The 17,090-nt window shown below is 39.5% G+C and overlaps 1 protein-coding gene across 2 annotated transcripts in view; it reads left to right on the top strand.

Annotated features, from left to right (window-relative positions):
- The window catches only part of SIN3A (SIN3 transcription regulator family member A), a 70,877-nt gene that overhangs the window by 6,777 nt on the left and 47,010 nt on the right, over positions 1-17,090 (top strand). For both annotated transcript variants that reach the window (XM_045795152.2, XM_045795149.2), the window contains exon 2: positions 13,756-13,977. In XM_045795152.2, the coding sequence (XP_045651108.1) occupies positions 13,789-13,977 (189 nt within the window). In that variant the 5' untranslated portion in view covers positions 13,756-13,788. The remainder of the gene's footprint in view (positions 1-13,755; positions 13,978-17,090) is intronic.

A 17,090-nucleotide genomic window follows, 5' to 3' on the forward strand; every position in this document is an offset into this window, starting at 1 on the left:
TAAATCATGCCCTTAATATGTTGTCGCTTGGGGCACCAGGGTCAGAAGTCCCACGTATGCTTTAAGGATTCAGGTAAGAACCTGGATATACTATATTCGGAAAGTTTTCATAAATGCTTCTTACCTCTCCAAATATCAGTATGATATTTCCTTATAGTTTTGTCAGAGTTAAGACCCTAGATAGATTGGCATTTTGTACTTAAGGTTTTACCCTAAGAGTGCGATTGTTTTTTTCATATTCTAAGGAAAGAGGTATGTAGTAATTTGATAAGATTCTTGGCAAAGCATAGTCCTGTTTACATCTTAAGTACAGACAAGATAACTAGAGATCTTTTCAAGACAGATGTTGATGGGTTTGAATTTTAGTCGGAATTAAAAGATTATGTCCAGGGGCGCCTGGGTGGCTCAGTCATTAAGCGTCTGCCTTGGGCGTGATCCCGGCGTTATGGGATCGAACCCCACATCAGGCTCCTCCACTGTGAGCCTGCTCCTTCCTCTCCCACTCCCCCTGCTTGTGTTTCCTCTCTCTCTGGCTGTCTCTCTGTCAAATAAATAAATAAAATCTTAAAAAAAAAAGATTATGTCCATGTCATTCAGTAATCTAGTGAAGTGCTTTAAAAGGCTTTCTTGGGATGCCTGTGTGGCTCAGTTGGTTCCGCTCCGGTCCTGTTCCGCATTGGGCTCCTTGCTCGACAGGGAGCCTGGTTCTTCCTCTCCGCCTGCTGCTTGCTCTCTCTTGCTCTTGCTCGCTCTGACAAATAAAAAAATAAAATCTTAAGAAAAAAAAAAGGCATTCTCCTTCTTCTGAGTAATGCTTGTAAGAGTTGTTAAGTTTTATTTTCTGTAGATTCTCCTAAAAATGATAATTAACATGCTTTTTATTTAAAAAATATTTATTTGAGAGAGCATGTGCATGCAAGGTGGGGGGGGGGAGGCGCACTGGGAGAGAAAGAAAGAATCCGCAAGCAGACTCCCTGCTGAGTACAGACCCCCCCCCCCATACCAATACGGGGACTCCATCGCGGGACCTTGAGATCATGACCTGAGCTGAAATCAAGAGCCAGCTGCTTAACAAACTGAGCCACCCAGGTGCCCCATTAACATGCATTTTAAAACTATACCCTCTGTCCGCTTGAAAAATAAGAACTTTCATTTTTTTCCTAAAGATTTATTTAAAAAAAATTTTTTTAATAAAAATTTATTTATTTATCCTAGAAAGAGAGAGAGAGTGTGTGCACAGACAAGCTGGAGGGGCAGAGGGAGAGAGAATCTCAAGCAGACTCCGTGGCAGCTCAGGTTGAAATGATGACCTGAGCCGAAACCGAGTGGGGAGGCTTAACCCATACACCCCAATAAGAACTTTAATTTATTGAGCCCTTATTATGTCCCAGGCACTGAGTTAGGCACTGTACATTTATTAACCCGGTCTAGTGGGTATTATGAAGTCCCTGTTTTAAAGATAAGGGGACAGTGACAGGTTAGAACTGTGGCAGGTGGCCATGTTCTGGTTCCAGAGCCCCTGCTCTTAACTCTATACTTCATTTGTGTCTGGTCTAAGGATAGTTAACAGAGAAGGAGCAGTGTGCTTTTAAAATCAATTGAGGTAAAACATATACAACAAAATTTACCTATTTAACTATTTGTAAGTGTAGAATTCAGTGGCACTAAGTAAACTCTGTTGTGCAACCATTACAACTATCCATCTCCAGAAATTTTTCATCTTCCCAGACTGAAACTCTGTGCCCGTTAAACAACAGCTCCTTTATCTATCTATTTATTTTTAAAGAATTTTTTATTTTAGTGCACAAGTGTGTGCACGAGGTGGAGGAGCAGCGGGGGGGGGGGGGGAGGCGGGCAGAGGGAGAGCTAGGGAAAGGAATAGAGAGAAGCGGACTCCCCGCTGAGTGACCCTGAGATCATGACCTGAGCTGAAATCAGGAGTTGGTCGCTTAATCGACTAAACCACGCAGGTGCCCCGACAGCAGCCCCTTTAAATCTCTCCCCAGCCCCAGCAACAACCATTCTACTTAATGTCGTTGTGAGTTTGACTTCTGTAGGTATCTTACGTAAGCGGAATCATACAGTATTTGTCCTTTTGTGTCTGGCTTATTTCACTTAGCATGCTGTCCTCAGGGTTCAGCCATGTTGTAGCACTTGTCAGAATTACCTTCCTTTTTAATGGTGAATAATATTCCATTATGTGTATATATCACCTTTTGTTGATTCATATATCAGTGGCCATTTGGGTTGTTGCCATCTCTTGGCTATTGTGAATAATGCCGGAAGCCCTTGGATATATAAATATCTCTTCAAAGACCTGCTTTGAATTCTTTGGGTATATACCCAGAGGCGGAATTGCTGGAGCAAATGGTAATTCTGTGTTTAATTTTTTGAGGATCCAGCAGTGTGCTTTTGAAAGCAGCTTTGAGGGAAAAGATTGGGACTCAGATTCTAAAGGGGAATTGAGTCAATACCCATTTCTTGACCACCTTCTTAAATAGCCCTGGGTTGATACAGGAAGAGTTTTTGTCTCAGAAAAGCTTACATTCTTAGAAAGAAAGGCAAATACATACATGATGATTTTACTACACATCAGTGTAGATTGAGTGCCATAAGAGTCAACTACAGAGGGCTGAAAGGAATTCAGAGGAGGGAGAGCGTACCTTAGGGGTGGAGGAAGAGAAGACACTGAATGAGCAGCAGGAGGGTGAAGCCTGAAATCATAGATCCACTTGAAGCAAGTTGTTAAATGAATGACCTTAGACATCTCAAAGTAGCCCCCGAGAGTGCTTTGGGGTGTTAGAAGAAGTGGCATTATATTGAAATTTGCCCATGAATTGTAGTCTCTTCCAGAGTTTGTGAATCCTGTGCTCTTCAGTTTGCAGACCTGATTGCTTCTACTGCTTTGCTTTGGAAGGTGTTTAAGAATCAGTGAAGAAATTATGGACTTGGCACATATGTTACTGCTACCTTGTCAAGCTCAGGATACATTAATATGGCCAACTATTGTTCCCTAATACTTCCTTTCCTTCACATGTCTTCCTATTTCTACTTCAGTAAGTGAGTAGTAGAAGTAATATCTTGGGATTTTTATCTTTTTCTGGTTACAGCTTAAGTAAATAATTCTGGATACTTTTTTGTTTAGGTTAAGGTTATCCAGCAGCATACCCAGCAGGCTAGTCTGTATACCACCATTACTGCATTATATTTTTTACAGATATTTCAGAGAATTTTGGTTTTGTGCCACTTTGTGTGTGTGTGCATGTGTGCCACTTTTTCTTTTTTTTAAAGTAGGCTCCCTCCAACGTGGGGCCTGAACTCACGACCTGGAGATCAAGACTGAGCTGGATCAAGAGTCAGATGCTTAACCGACTGAGCCACCCAGGTGCCCCTGCAACTTTTGTTGTTGTTGTTGTTGTTGTTGTTGTTGTTGTTAAGGTTTTATTTATTTGAGGGGCGCCTGGGTGGCTCAGTCGGTTAAGCATCTGCCTTCGGCTCAGTTCGTGGCCCTGGGATCACGGGGTCTTGGGATCAAGCCCCAGATGAGGCTCCCTGCTTAGGGAGCCTGCTTCTCCCCCTCCGTCTGCCTGCTGCTCCCCCTGCTTGTACTCTCTCTGTTTCTCTTCTGTGTTAAATAAATAAATAACCCCCCCAAAAAAAGATTTTATTTATTTTGGGGGGTGGGGTTGGCAGAGGGAGAGGGACAAGCAGACTGCTCAGTGCAGAGCCAAATGTGGGGCTTGATCCCATGACCCTGAGATCATGACCTGAGCCAAAATGAAGAGTCAGATGTGTAACCAACTGAGCCATTCAGGCGTCCCCAAATATAAATTCTAATTGTCTTTAGGCAATAATGTCTTAATTGCCTTTTAACAACATATTAAAAATACTGAAAAACCTTCACTTCTGTAATTATGTAACTTTCCTTTTGGGTTACTTTCTTCAAAAGACATGCCTAGTAAGATTTGTTGTCATATATAAGCAAATATATAGAGGTTTTTGTCCCTATACATTTGTGGGGCAACTGGTTTTCCTCAGCAAGAGCTGCACCAATGACTTAGTCCATCCAGACTGAGACTTGACTTTCGTTGTAGCCTCAGTGCCTAGGATAAATTTGCACGTAATAGGTGATAGAAAGTGTATAAACTGAACTCAAATTGCATTTTGAAGTTTGCTGACTAGAGGCTATATGTTTAGTTGCAATTGGCTTCGAAGTTAGGCATTGATTAACAGCAGTTTCGGAGGCATACCTCTCTTTTTTGCCCTTCCGTTCTTTTGCTTTTGGCCATCCTTGTGCCTTGTGTGTCTGCGTGTTATTTGTACTTAGAGCTGGGAGCACTTCCTCGGTCCTGCTGTTAAGATATCCTTGCTGTTTTGTGGACTGTTGAAGGATATACAGGTCTATAATCCCTAATCTGTAGCTCTGAAGCACAAGAATTTTTATTTGTTTGTTTTTTGGTAAATTTGGTTCCACAACTAATTAAGGGCCACCAGCCTGGTCTAGACCGTCTCACTTGGTGCAGAAATGTGAATGTGCTTAATTAAGGAGCGTTACCTTGTGTACTCTCTCACCTTTCTAAAATCCAAACAATGCTGATAACTCCCAAATTTCTCTAACTGGGGGCCTCTCCGCTGTACTATAGACAAACATAACCAGTGTCCCACTTCATATTTCCTCTTGGATATTTAATAGGCATTTTGACTTTTTTTCTGTCTTTTTTATATTTGATCTTCAACAAATCCTATTTGCTCTATATTCAAAATATTACCCAGAATTTGATCACTTAAAACTACCACCACCCCCACCCTTACTCCCAACTATAGCAGTGAATGCAAGTACACCTCTAGCTTGGGTTATTTCAGTTACCTTAACTGTTCCCTCTGCTTCGTTATTCAGCCCCTCTTTAGGCTGTTGTTGGCACAGCAGTCCAAGTGTGTCTTTTAAAACCTAACTCAGACCATGTCACTTTTCTCCTTAAAACCCACCAGTGGCTTCCCATTTCAGTCTGATTATTAAGCTTGAGTCCTTATGATGACCTCTGAGAACAAACACGATATACTTCTTACCTACTACCCCCAACCCCATTACCTCTCTTACTTCATTTTCTACCAGTCTGTCTTTCCTCCATTCTGTTCCAGTTTTACAGCCTTTTTGCTGTTCTTGGAAAATATTAAGCACATACATGCATCAGGGTCTTTGCATTTCCTGTTCCCTCTGCCTATAATGCTTCTTCACTGATTTCCACATGGTTAGCTCTCTACTTCTTTTACTCAAAAGTTACCTTATCGATGAGGTATTCTTTGGTCAGTCGTATCTGACCAAATTTCAAAAACCCTTCTCTTCTTTTTCTTCTTAGCGCTTGTCACTGTCTAGTGTTCTGAACACTTCGTGTACTGTCTTTTTCTCCTGCTAAAATGTAAATTTCATGGAGGAGGAGATTTTTGTTTGGTTTACTGCTATATCCCCAGCTCCTAGAAGAATGCCTGGCACATAGTATGTACTCAATAAACATTAGAGGTTGCATGCATGAATGAGTGAATGATTTGAATTCTACCATACACAAGATTGTATGCTTATGCACAGTGAGGATACAAAGTGGGTTAAGGGTGTAACTGCCCAGGCCTTTGTGGGGCCAGACATATAGCTAATAGGAGAAAGATCCAGACATACAGCTAATAGGAGAAAGATAGGATGAGGTTAAGTGACACATTTACCTAGCCCATTAACTGTCTCAAGTCCTATTCTTTTTTGAGAGAGAGCAAGATAGTGCGAGGCTGGGAGGGGCATAGGGAGAGGGCAAGAGAGAGAATTGTAAGCAGGCTCCACACTCAGCACGAGCCCAAAGGGGAACTTGATCTCACGACCCTGCGATCCGTGACCTGAGCCAAAATTAAGAGTTGGATGCTTAACTGACTGAGTCCTATTTATAATGCTTTCTTGATAGCTATAGCTAGCTTTTCTTCTGTTATTTATGTTCAGTCTGTTGTTTTATACCATTCTCAGTTCATTTATAGAAACCTTGTCATGGGTCGCCTGGGTGGCTCAGTTGGTTGGGTGTCTGCCTTCAGCTCAGGTCATGATCCCCAGACCCTGCGTCAGGCTCCCTGCTCAGCGGGGAGTCTGCTTCTCCCTCTGCCTCTCCCACTCCTGCCTGCTTGTCCTCTTTCTTTCTCTCTCTCTCTCTCTCTCTCTCTCTCAAATAAGTAAATAAAATCTTAAGAAAGAAAGAAAGAAAGAAAGAAAGAAAGAAAGAAAGAAAGAAAGAAAGAAAGAAACCTTGTCACATAAACTAAATGTTCATATTCTATAGAACAAGACTATAGGATGATTTCCTTCTTTCATATTCTTATACTATTAATACTTAATTTTTTTAACTTTTCATTTTGAAGTAATTTTAGACTTCAAAAGAAGTTGCAAAAATAATACAAAGAATTGTCATATAACCTTCACCCAGATTTCCCAAATGTGTCTAGTACAGTGATCTAGATCAAAAAGTTAACATTGATAAAATTTTTAATACTTTTAAATTGAACTAAAGTTTCCTGTTCATTTTCTGCCTACAGAATCAGTATTGTTAGGACCCAATTTTAGTTTTTGAGTTTCTTTTTGAGCAGTACTAACTACCTGTAAAGATTTATATTTCATGACTTATTCTTTGTTGTAGGTCTTTAAAAGAACAAAGAGAGGGGCATCTGGGTGGCTCAGCACGGAGCCTGCTTAAGATTCTCTCATCCTCCCTCTCTGCCTCCCCCCACCCCCACACTCTCTTTCTCTCAAAAAGAAAAGGAACAAAGAGAATTTACTTATTTTCTTTTTAATGGGATAAACGCATTTTAACTATTACCATTATACATCTGAACTATATTTTGGGATCTTAATGATGTTAGTTTTCCTATAGCTTGAAACATTTTGGTGTTTCATCATCCTAGGAATTATTTCATCATTGCTCATCAGTTATTCCCTATTATGCTACAAAAGACTAAAATAATAAGAAAAGGGAAGAATGATGGCATTGCCTAGAAGGATAATGCAGTGGTAAAATAAATCATCACTATTACACTTTAGTTTTCTTACTGCTTTGCCTGAAGCATTACAGCATCTTCCTAGACAGCGTACAAGAAGTTGGGGGATACCATCTTAAAAATCTGTAAGACATTAGCATTTGGGGAGTCTGGGTGAAAGGTGTATGACCATTTTTATACTATTTTTACAACTTTTTTAAGCTTTCAGGAAACATAGTTGGTAATTCTTAATTTTTTTGTCTCCTATAATGGCAAAGAGAAGAAAACTAACAGAGGAAGACCCCTCACAGCTACCAGAGGAGCTAGTGGACAAAAGAGGTCCAGCAGACAGCAGCAGGCTAGACTGGGGTGATGATGGTAGAACTGACCATGAGCCAGTTCACAGATCGTGTAGTCTTTGGATGACAATATGATGAATTTTCTCGGAATGAAGAACTTAATGCATGCACCATGTGTTTTTGAGGGGCGGGTAAGAAATAGTGATATCCTCATCCAGGTAGTTGTTAGCAGGACGGACTTCAGAATGAAGTGTTTCAACATGAATGAAAACCATTTCAATTTGCTAAAAGGGTATACGATTGTATTCTTTCATCTTCTACGATATTTATGCACCAAAACTGACTTGTGAGTGGACACATGCTAAAGGCAGTGTACAGAGGGGATTGGAAGGAAACAGGGTATAGAAATGAAAAAAAAAAAACGTTGGATCGATCATTTTAATTGGTGTTTATTACCCTAAAACTGAGAATGCCAGTAGTTATGGAGGGAAGAAGATGCTTCTCCTTGCCAATAAAATTAAGTATTAAATTTTCAAGGTACTGTGTGTGGTGATTCAAAAAAGAAAAAAACTCCCAAAGTGGTGATAAGCTAGAACTTTACTAGAGATGTATCTGAAATCGAAATTTACAGAATGGCTATGTTCCAACTCCACGTGTGATAGTTGGTGACTATTCAGTTGCATTTTAAAGGATATTGCCTATTTTGGGTATTTATATCTTCAAAACCAGGAAAATATGAAATAAAAATAAGGATTTGCTATTTAAATTCTTTTTTGGAAATTTATTTTTATTTTAGAGAGGGGGAGGGGCCAACAGAGAGGGAGAAGGAGAATCTCATGCAGGCTCCCTGCTGAGTGTGGAGCCCAACCTGGGTCTCAGTCCCACAACCCTGAGATCATGATGCCAGCTGAAATCAAGAGTTAGCCACTTAACCAAATGAGCTACCCAGGAGCCCTTTTTCTTTTTTTTAAGATTTATTTATTTATTTAATTTAGAGAGAGAGAGAGTGTGTGCGCAGGCACTTGCGTTGGGAGGGGGGGGCAGGGGCCGGAGATACCCAAGCTGATTCCACGGGGCTTGGAGCCCAATGCGAGGCTTGATCCCACGACCCGGTGATCATGACCTGAGGGGAAATCCGGAGTCCAACGCCCAGTCAACTGAGCCACCTGGGTGCCCCTAGGTGCCCCTGCTATTTAAATTCTTCTTACTAAAGTTTCTAATCAAGTTTTTCACCCAAATGGTAAATGGTAGGTTTTTCTGATACACCAAGGGTTCAAGGTAAATCACGTGTCATAAAGAAAGCAGTGATATATTTTGAACAACCAAGATGACTGTTCTGAGCTACCTTGGTAAAAATTGTTATCATACTACAGTATGATATAATCCCACCAAAGCTCACAAAAGGTATGTACCAAATGGGGGTAGCATTGAATTAGGTCCAGGTTTCTCAACCTGGCACTGTTATATTTTGGCCAAGTAATTCTTTGTTGTGGAGGGTTATCCTGTGCATTTTAGGATGTTTGGGAATTCATGAGATGCCAGTCTCACTACTGTCCCCTAACTGTGACAACCAAAAAATGGCTTCTGACATTGACAAATGTGCTGCGGGGGGGGGGGGGGGGTGTGCGGGGAAACTCTCCTGGTTGAGGCCCACCTCATTAGAAGAATGTAAAACTGATTCAGGGAAGCTTGGGTACTAGATCTTGTGTTTTAAGAAGAATGGGTTGTTAACTTTGTTGACCTATTATTCTGTGTAAAATGAAAAATCTAAATAGATTGCCCTTTTCATTTATTCTGGGATTCCTTTTCTAGCAGATTTATTTATTTTTTTTAAGATTTTATTTATTTATTCGACAGATAGAGACAGCCAGTGAGAGAGGGAACACAAGCAGGGGGAGTGGGAGAGGAAGAAGCAGGCTCATAGCGGAAGAGCCTGATGTGGGGCTCGATCCCGTAACGCCGGGATCACGCCCTGAGCCGAAGGCAGACACTTAACCGCTGTGCCACCCAGGCGCCCCTCCTTTTCTAGCAGATTTAAATCCAGAAGTGGATTTTTTTTTTAAGATTTATTTTTATTTATCTGAGAGAGAGAGAGAGTGTGTGTGTGTGTGTGTGTGTGTGTGTGTGAGAGAGAGAGAGAGAGAGCACATAGGGGGAGGGGCAGAGGGAGAAGGAGAGAGATTCTTAAGCAGACTCTGGGCTGAGCACAGAGCCTGATACTGGGCTTGATCTCACAACCCTGAGATCAGGACCTGAGCCGAAACCAAGAATTGGATGCTTAATTGACTTCACCACCCAGGTGCCCCTCCAAAAGTGGATTTTTGGACAGGTTTTGAGGTTGACTATGGTGGGCAATTGCACTGTATTGAAGTACATAATTAAATTTCACTATATGCTTTGATAAAAATTTATTTGCTTTTGAAGAGGATCTTTCCATTTTCCACAGTATTTATTGATGTAAACTGACCAGGACACATTTTAATATGATTTTACGTGATGCTGACCACCAATAAGAGAATAATTTCGGAGGATTTTTTTTATTACATAAATAAGGGAACTTAAAAATGTCTCTAATTCAGGATAACAGTACAAGATTAAGAGGCACTATGGGGGCGCCTGGGTGGCACAGCGGTTAAAGTGTCTGCCTTCGGCTCAGGGCGTGATCCCGGCGTTATGGGATTGAGCCCCACATCAGGCTCCTCTGCTATGAGCCTGTTTCTTCCTCTCTCACTCCCCCTGCTTGTGTTCCCTCTCTCGCTGGCTGTCTCTATCTCTGTCAAATAAATAAATAAAATCCTTAAAAAAAAAAAAAAGAGGCACTATGAAGGGTCAACCATAAAATAAATGCATTTCAAAAAGAAAATTGAATACTTAAAAGCCTCCAGGATAGGACAGTTTAGTTTGTTCCATATACTCTCTTACTTTGAGCTTATCTTGACTAAATTAATTCTGTTGTCTCTATTTAGCCAATTTATGAAATTTGTTATTTATTATTTATTTTTATAAATAAATAAAGCAGGGGTTGATCTCACATCCCTGAGATCAGGACCTGAGCTGAAATCAAGAGTTGGATGCTTAACCGACTAAGCCACCCAGGTGCCCCTAATGTGTAATATTTAATCCAAGTGAAAAGATAAGATTCTTTAAGGTTGGATTTTCCATTTGGATTTTAATAAGAATGGAGAACTGCCTGGATTTCTACGAGGCCAACTTTTTACTGTAATGAAAGACATTTTAGGTTGTAGAACTAGAAAATTGGTTTTTATATTTATCGTTCTGAAAGGGTTAGCTTTTACTTCTGCTCTTCTAAAATTTGTCTGAAATGTGACACAGTGGCTTGTCAGTTGTTCCACGCTATTCCAGAAGACTGCCCTGCGATATCAGAATTATCCTGCTCTGCTTGCTTTATTTGGGAATTTTGATTTCTTTGCATGATCATTTGGAGATATTCCCTCTTTTTATTATAACACTTGGACAGATGACTTTTTAGTGTTCTGCTGCCATTGTTTGTTCACATTAGTCCTTCTTCAGTAGTTTCTATCCCTCAGAGTGCTTTTTTTTCCTTGTTTAAATTCTGTCTTCATAGACTAGAGTTCTGATAACAGTGTAAGCTCCAAATCTGAAACAGTTGGAAACCATAGTGGCAAATGAAAATCATATCAGCTGAAGCAGGACTTGAAAGTAGCTTTGCGTCTGACTCTTGTGGCTCCGTTATTTGGCATTCGAATACTTTATAGTCTGGAATTTCATTGTACTTCTCTGCAAGGAGGATACTATTGTCTGTCCAGTATTTCTACTCCAGATTGGTCATGCATTCCAAGGAGCAAGAGTCTAGCTCCTTGCCATGTGACCTTGAACGAGTCACTTAATTTCTGTGGAGTATCACTTTCCCTCTAAATAGCATTCTGGGTGTGCCCATCTGACAGGACTCTTGGGAGGAGCGCATTGACTTACAGCAGTCGTGTTTGGAAGACTTTGTTGTGGGGCAGGAAATCTGTCCTATTCAGTACTGGTCCCCTGCATAAAGCACATCTGGCATGTGTAGATTCTTGGGAATTATTTGTGGAGTAAATGAATTGGCAAAGACTGTAAATGGCTTGTTATCACCCGTAAGTCCAAAGTTACTGTAATATTTTAATCTCATCCTGTGTATCCCCATGCTCTAATTCATTCCTAATTTTCAAGATATAACCAAACATTTACCTTCTCTGTAGAGTTTTTCCCAGTATACACATTTCTACTCCTTACCGGATTTTTAGTACTTAGTTGTATCACTCATGAGTTGGTTTGTATCGTTAGCCTTTCCTCCCAACATTTTATTAAGAACAATTTCAAATACACAGCAAAGTTGATAAAATTTTATAGTGAACACCCATATACACACTAGATTTTACATTACCATTTTTATAGTACTTGTTTTGTCATGTATCTATTCCTCCATCTATTAATCCAGACTTAATTTCTTGATGTATTTCAAAGTAAATACAAACATTAGTACCCTTTCACCTAAGTACTTCAGCACGCGAATCCTTATCTAGAGTCAGTATTTGTTTATAGCTTTTTCCTTCTGATGCAAAATTTACAATGAGATGCACAAATCTTAAGAGTACATTATGTGTGGGTGTTGAAATCACACTGTATATATTCCGTAGCTTGTTCTTTTCACTTAATAGTATGTTTTGAAGGGCTTTCTTTGTAGAGGAACCCCAGTCTTTCTAATTGCTACATAGTTTTCCCAATATAGATGTATCAAGTTCATTCAGTTATTGATAGACATTTAGATTTTTCATACTTTGCTGCAGTAAATATATTTGGCCGATGTTCAGGATAGACACCTAGAAGTAGAATTGCTAGGTGAAAGGGTATGCCCATTTTAAATTTAAAAATTTAATGGATACCACAAGTCGCCAACCACATAGCCTATGGCAATTAAAATTTCTGCCAGTAGTATTTTCCTATACCCTCACCCACACTCAATATCATCCTTCTTATTTAATTTTTGCCTATTGCTTTGGGGGTAAGTATCATTTTCCTCTGTATTTCTTTGATTACTAGTGAGTCTGTATATGGTCTTCCCAAGTAGTTTTTAAACTTTTATAGGACACCTACCACCTTCATAACTGCTCCCTGAATTTTTGCTAATTGAAAGAGTGAATGCTGCCAAAGCCATCCCGCTTTGTTGGGTTGAGGCTGAAAGGATGAAGGAGCCAAGCGTGGCAGAGGTCAAAGAAAGCCGAAGTTGCTCAGTGCGTGTGTGCCTTAGATAAGTAAAGGGACTCTTCTTCCTTCGTTTCTTCTTCTGTGAGAGGTAGGGGGGTACTGCGGTGGTTGGGAATTCGGGCTCTGGAGGTAGACTTGGTGGATTGATATTCCAGCTTTGCCTATTAGCTATGCAGCCTTGGACAGTTTACTTAATCCTTATATTTCAGTTCCCTCGTTTATAAAATAGAGAATAACAGCACCTTGCTTACAGGGTTGTTGTGGGGATTATAATAATATTTGTAAATCGTGTAGAATGGTGCTTGGGGTTCATTATATGCTATTATTATACTAACTATTACTCTTACTCTTTCCCTTCTGCATGGTCATTATTTGAGTGTGTGATGTGGTAGGACTGTGGGGAATGAAGATAAAGTTGTAAAGAACCCTACCTTGAAAAAGCTTTGGATGTTGGAAAAGCCCTGAAAAGACCAGACTGGATTCCTAGCCGGAATATTACTAGACTTTTTGCATCCTGCAGGAAATAAAGTGTCTGTCCCTCCACAGAGGAATATTATTAATAAGCGATTCTGGAATCTCCTTACTGTTAAGGAATGTTAGAGTCAGAAGTAATCTAAAAATGATCTTTTCCAACCATCTCATTTTATAGTTGGAGAAACAAACTCACAGGGAATGAATGAGAAAGTTGTTGAAATGTACATAGCTCCTTAAATTGGCAAGTCTAGAGCCATTGTCCTCTTACTCCTGGCCTACTGCTCTTTAAGATACCATTTAATTGTTGAAACAATTGATATTTTAAAAATTAGACCACAATTATAGTACTAGGTTTTGAGAGGAGTTAGAAAGCAGCACTTCAGTGTTTTTGTAGCATGTGCATATGTCACTGATGTTGGGAATGATGGCTTTTGAGGAGAACTAGAGAATAAAGAAAAGAAAGGTGTATTTTTGTGTTTTTAAATTGGAATTTTAAATTCTTATTTTTCAACTCTGTAGTCCCAAGTTAATTCAGACTGTGTTATTACTTAAACATCTGTCTTTGAGTTATGTTACGCTGTCCACTCTGGGGGTTGTGTGTGCAAGCATGCGCTTAAACTAGCCAGCAGTCGTCTCTAGGATGAAGTAAATAGTTGTTTTGGGAGCTGAGCATATAGTAAATTTGGGTGACTGGTCCTAAGTTGTATACATAACATTGGAGTGTTAACTGGTTTGCATTCGATGCTTTTGGTCTCTGCAGGTTTTGTGGTGCATCCCTGAGCATGAGCGCAGAATGAAGCGACGTTTGGATGACCAGGAGTCACCGGTGTATGCGGCCCAGCAGCGTCGGATCCCTGGTAGCACAGAGGCTTTTCCTCACCAGCACCGGGTGCTTGCCCCTGCCCCTCCTGTGTATGAAGCAGTGTCCGAGACCATGCAGTCAGCTACGGGAATTCAGTACTCCGTGACACCCAGCTATCAGGTAAGCTGGAGCCCAGCAAGGGACTCGGTGTAAGGGAGGAGCAGCGATGATTTTGTCCAATTAAAAAAAATTATATTAATCATCCAATTAGATACAAAATTATATTTATGGGCAATCTGTAAGTAAGATATAACAAATAATAAAAACAATGTATACTTGTGTACTCACCACCCAGGTTTTTAATTTTTTATTATTTTTTAATTATTTCTATTTTTTTAAATGTTTTTAAGTAATCTCTACACGCAGTGTGGGGCTCACACTCACAACCCCGAGATCAAGAATTGCGCGCTCCACTGACTGAGCCGGCCAGGTGCCCCTTAAAGATTTTATTTTTAAGTAATCTCCATATCCAACTTGGGGCTCAAACTTACAACCCTGAGATCAAGAGTCACATGCTCTACCCACTGAGCCAACCAGGAACCCTTATATTTTTTTAACTCACTGTTTTTTATCAGTGGTTTCCAAGACTTTTACCCATATTTTTGTGTGTAAATAATTGAGTCATTTACACTCTTTTTATGAGTTATATTAATATATCCCATTTACTTATCCATTTTTCTTTTGCTGTACTCTTAGGCTGTTACCAGATTTTTACTGTTATAAAGGTGCTGTGTGACTGTTTCTCCTGGTGCAGTGGTGCTCACAGTGGCAATCCGTGACAAGATAAATGCACCAGAATTTAAATCAATGTGCTACTTTTTTTTGAATCAAAAAAAGTCTTGCCATGGGGAAACAAAGGCAGCTGAATTAAATAGTGTGCTTATTAGTGAAGTAGTTGGTTTACATTCTGGTGCAAACTCCTTATCTTCTTGCAGCCCACTTGGCAGGTTTGAGGGCACACGAGGAAGAGTTTTTCGGGTATCTAGGAGAGGGCTTACTGGGTCGTAGGGTGAGCGTGACTTCAGCTTTAGCAGTAGTGTCAGATTGTCTTTCAGAGTTGTACCAATTTATATTTCCGCCAGCATTGTATACTCCTGTCGTTCCATGTCCTGACCATTGCTGACCTTTCATCTCTTGTCTCTTTACTCTGTTTTGTGGAAATGGAAGACATTTGTTTTTTGGCCTTTTTAATTATGAAAGTAAATATCACCATGGTTTTCTTTGAAAAATGATCCAAGATGACTTCTTTCTCTGACCCTTCAGACTTAGAGCTACTCGTGATTTCCTGGCTATCTATATTCACCTGCCTACCTATTTAGATACACTTCTCTTTTTATGTAATTTGAATGATACAGTATATACTGTTTTGCTATTTGCTCTTTTCACTTAATATATAGTGGACAACTTTCCACTTGAATACATATGTATAGATCTAAGTAATTTTTAAGAAATCACTGCATTTATAATATTCCACTCTGGGTCAGTCTGAATCATAATTTATTTAACAGGTCTGGAGAGGCCTTCTTCAACCCAACTTGTTAATGACTTTTGAAAAGTTACAGCTGGTACTGGGAAAATAAATTGGTGTGAACTTTCTTGAGAGCAGTTTGACAGTTGTGGCAGATTCTTTAATTACTTTTTGACCTAGCAATTCCATAACTCCATAAATTTCTCAGAATTTATTATAAGAAGACAAAGGAGGGAAATCCAGGTGAAGTAGGAGATGGTGATTCCTTGGGTGTCATTCTTTCTCAGGAGTCCCCCTTGAAATAGTACCATGCCCTCCTATGGGTCTGAGGGCCACAGTCAGAGGACTGTTGCAAATCGAATCTTTAAGTTAGATCTTGGAAGAAAGAAAGGCTGCTTGTTTTCCTTGGGTGATTACTTTTTTTTTTTTTTTTTTTTTTTAAAGATTTTATTTATTTATTCGACAGAGATAGAGACAGCCAGCGAGAGAGGGAACACAAGCAGGGGGAGTGGGAGAGGAAGAAGCAGGCTCATAGCAGAGGAGCCTGATGTGGGGCTCGAACCCAGAACGCTGGGATCACGCCCTGAGCCGAAGGCAGACGCTTAACCGCTGTGCCACCCAGGCGCCCCTTGGGTGATTACTTTTATCTGAACAGATTGATGACTGTTTCCTATACTTGGGATAGTTGCATCTGCTCATATATTAGAAACTATAATGTGCTCACATAAAACCAGTCATCTCAAGTATTTATAAGCTCCAATTAAGCCTTTTAAAAAACTGTTCAAAACATGCATGTTGAAATAGAGCAGCTCAGAATAATAACCCTTCTTGCTAGAGATATATTAGCGCTTTCAGAATTGTCTAAATAGTTTCTTTTTACTCCTAATGTGTAACTATTGTTTGTGTGGATTTGTAAGTAGTTGTCTATTTCCCACCCTCCCCTCTGTCCAGGGGAATCTTTATAAATTTGTGGAGACTTGAAAAAAAAAATTAATCCTCTCTTACGTTGTAGTATACAACTTCCATTGTTTAGATTAAGTCTCGTGTTGTTTAGTCTCCTTATTTTAGAGACATGCAAATCAAGGATATTGTCCTTAGTTGTCTGTGGTGATTAACAGTTCTGAAATAGGAAAATAAAGCTTTGGAAACTTTATGTAGCATTTTTTGCTATAGAAATGGAAGGAAAGGAGCTTGTGCTTATTTCACTCTAAGCTTATAAGAGGATGAGAGAAAGAATAGAAAATAATTATGTTTGAAGGCAAACCACTAACAATTTGGAAGAAAGTTTTGTTTAGCAAATAAGGATAAGCAAAATAAACAGATAGAGATAGAAGTAGAAAATAAGGATAAGCAAAATAAACAAAGCAAAATAAAAATCTTTTCTAATCCCACCACCACAAGATAAAATGCTAACATTTTCCTATATATATGTCATCTAAGGTTTAAAATCTTTTTATTGATTTATAGATACTGCTTTGTAATGTGCTTTCTAAAAAAATATTTAAAAGTTTAAATCCGTATGCAACACATGAATACATTCAGCTTACAGATTATGAACATTTTATAATGTTAAAATATATACATCTCTATCAGTGCTATTCAAAGTGTGGTCCACAGATGGCTGATGTGTGTACTTTCTTATTAGTCTATAATGACATGTGTATAGAAACTGAGAGTGTTTAGAAAGAAACTTGGAGCGATTTGGACGTAGTAATGTAATATATCCGTAAAGTGTTGGAATGGAAATTATGGGCTTAATGTATTT

The sequence above is a fragment of the Ursus americanus genome, chromosome 28 (assembly GCF_024610735.1).
Source record: "Ursus americanus isolate L20-20 chromosome 28, mUrsAme1.1.p, whole genome shotgun sequence".
In the NCBI taxonomy this organism is placed as follows: domain Eukaryota; kingdom Metazoa; phylum Chordata; class Mammalia; order Carnivora; family Ursidae; genus Ursus; species Ursus americanus.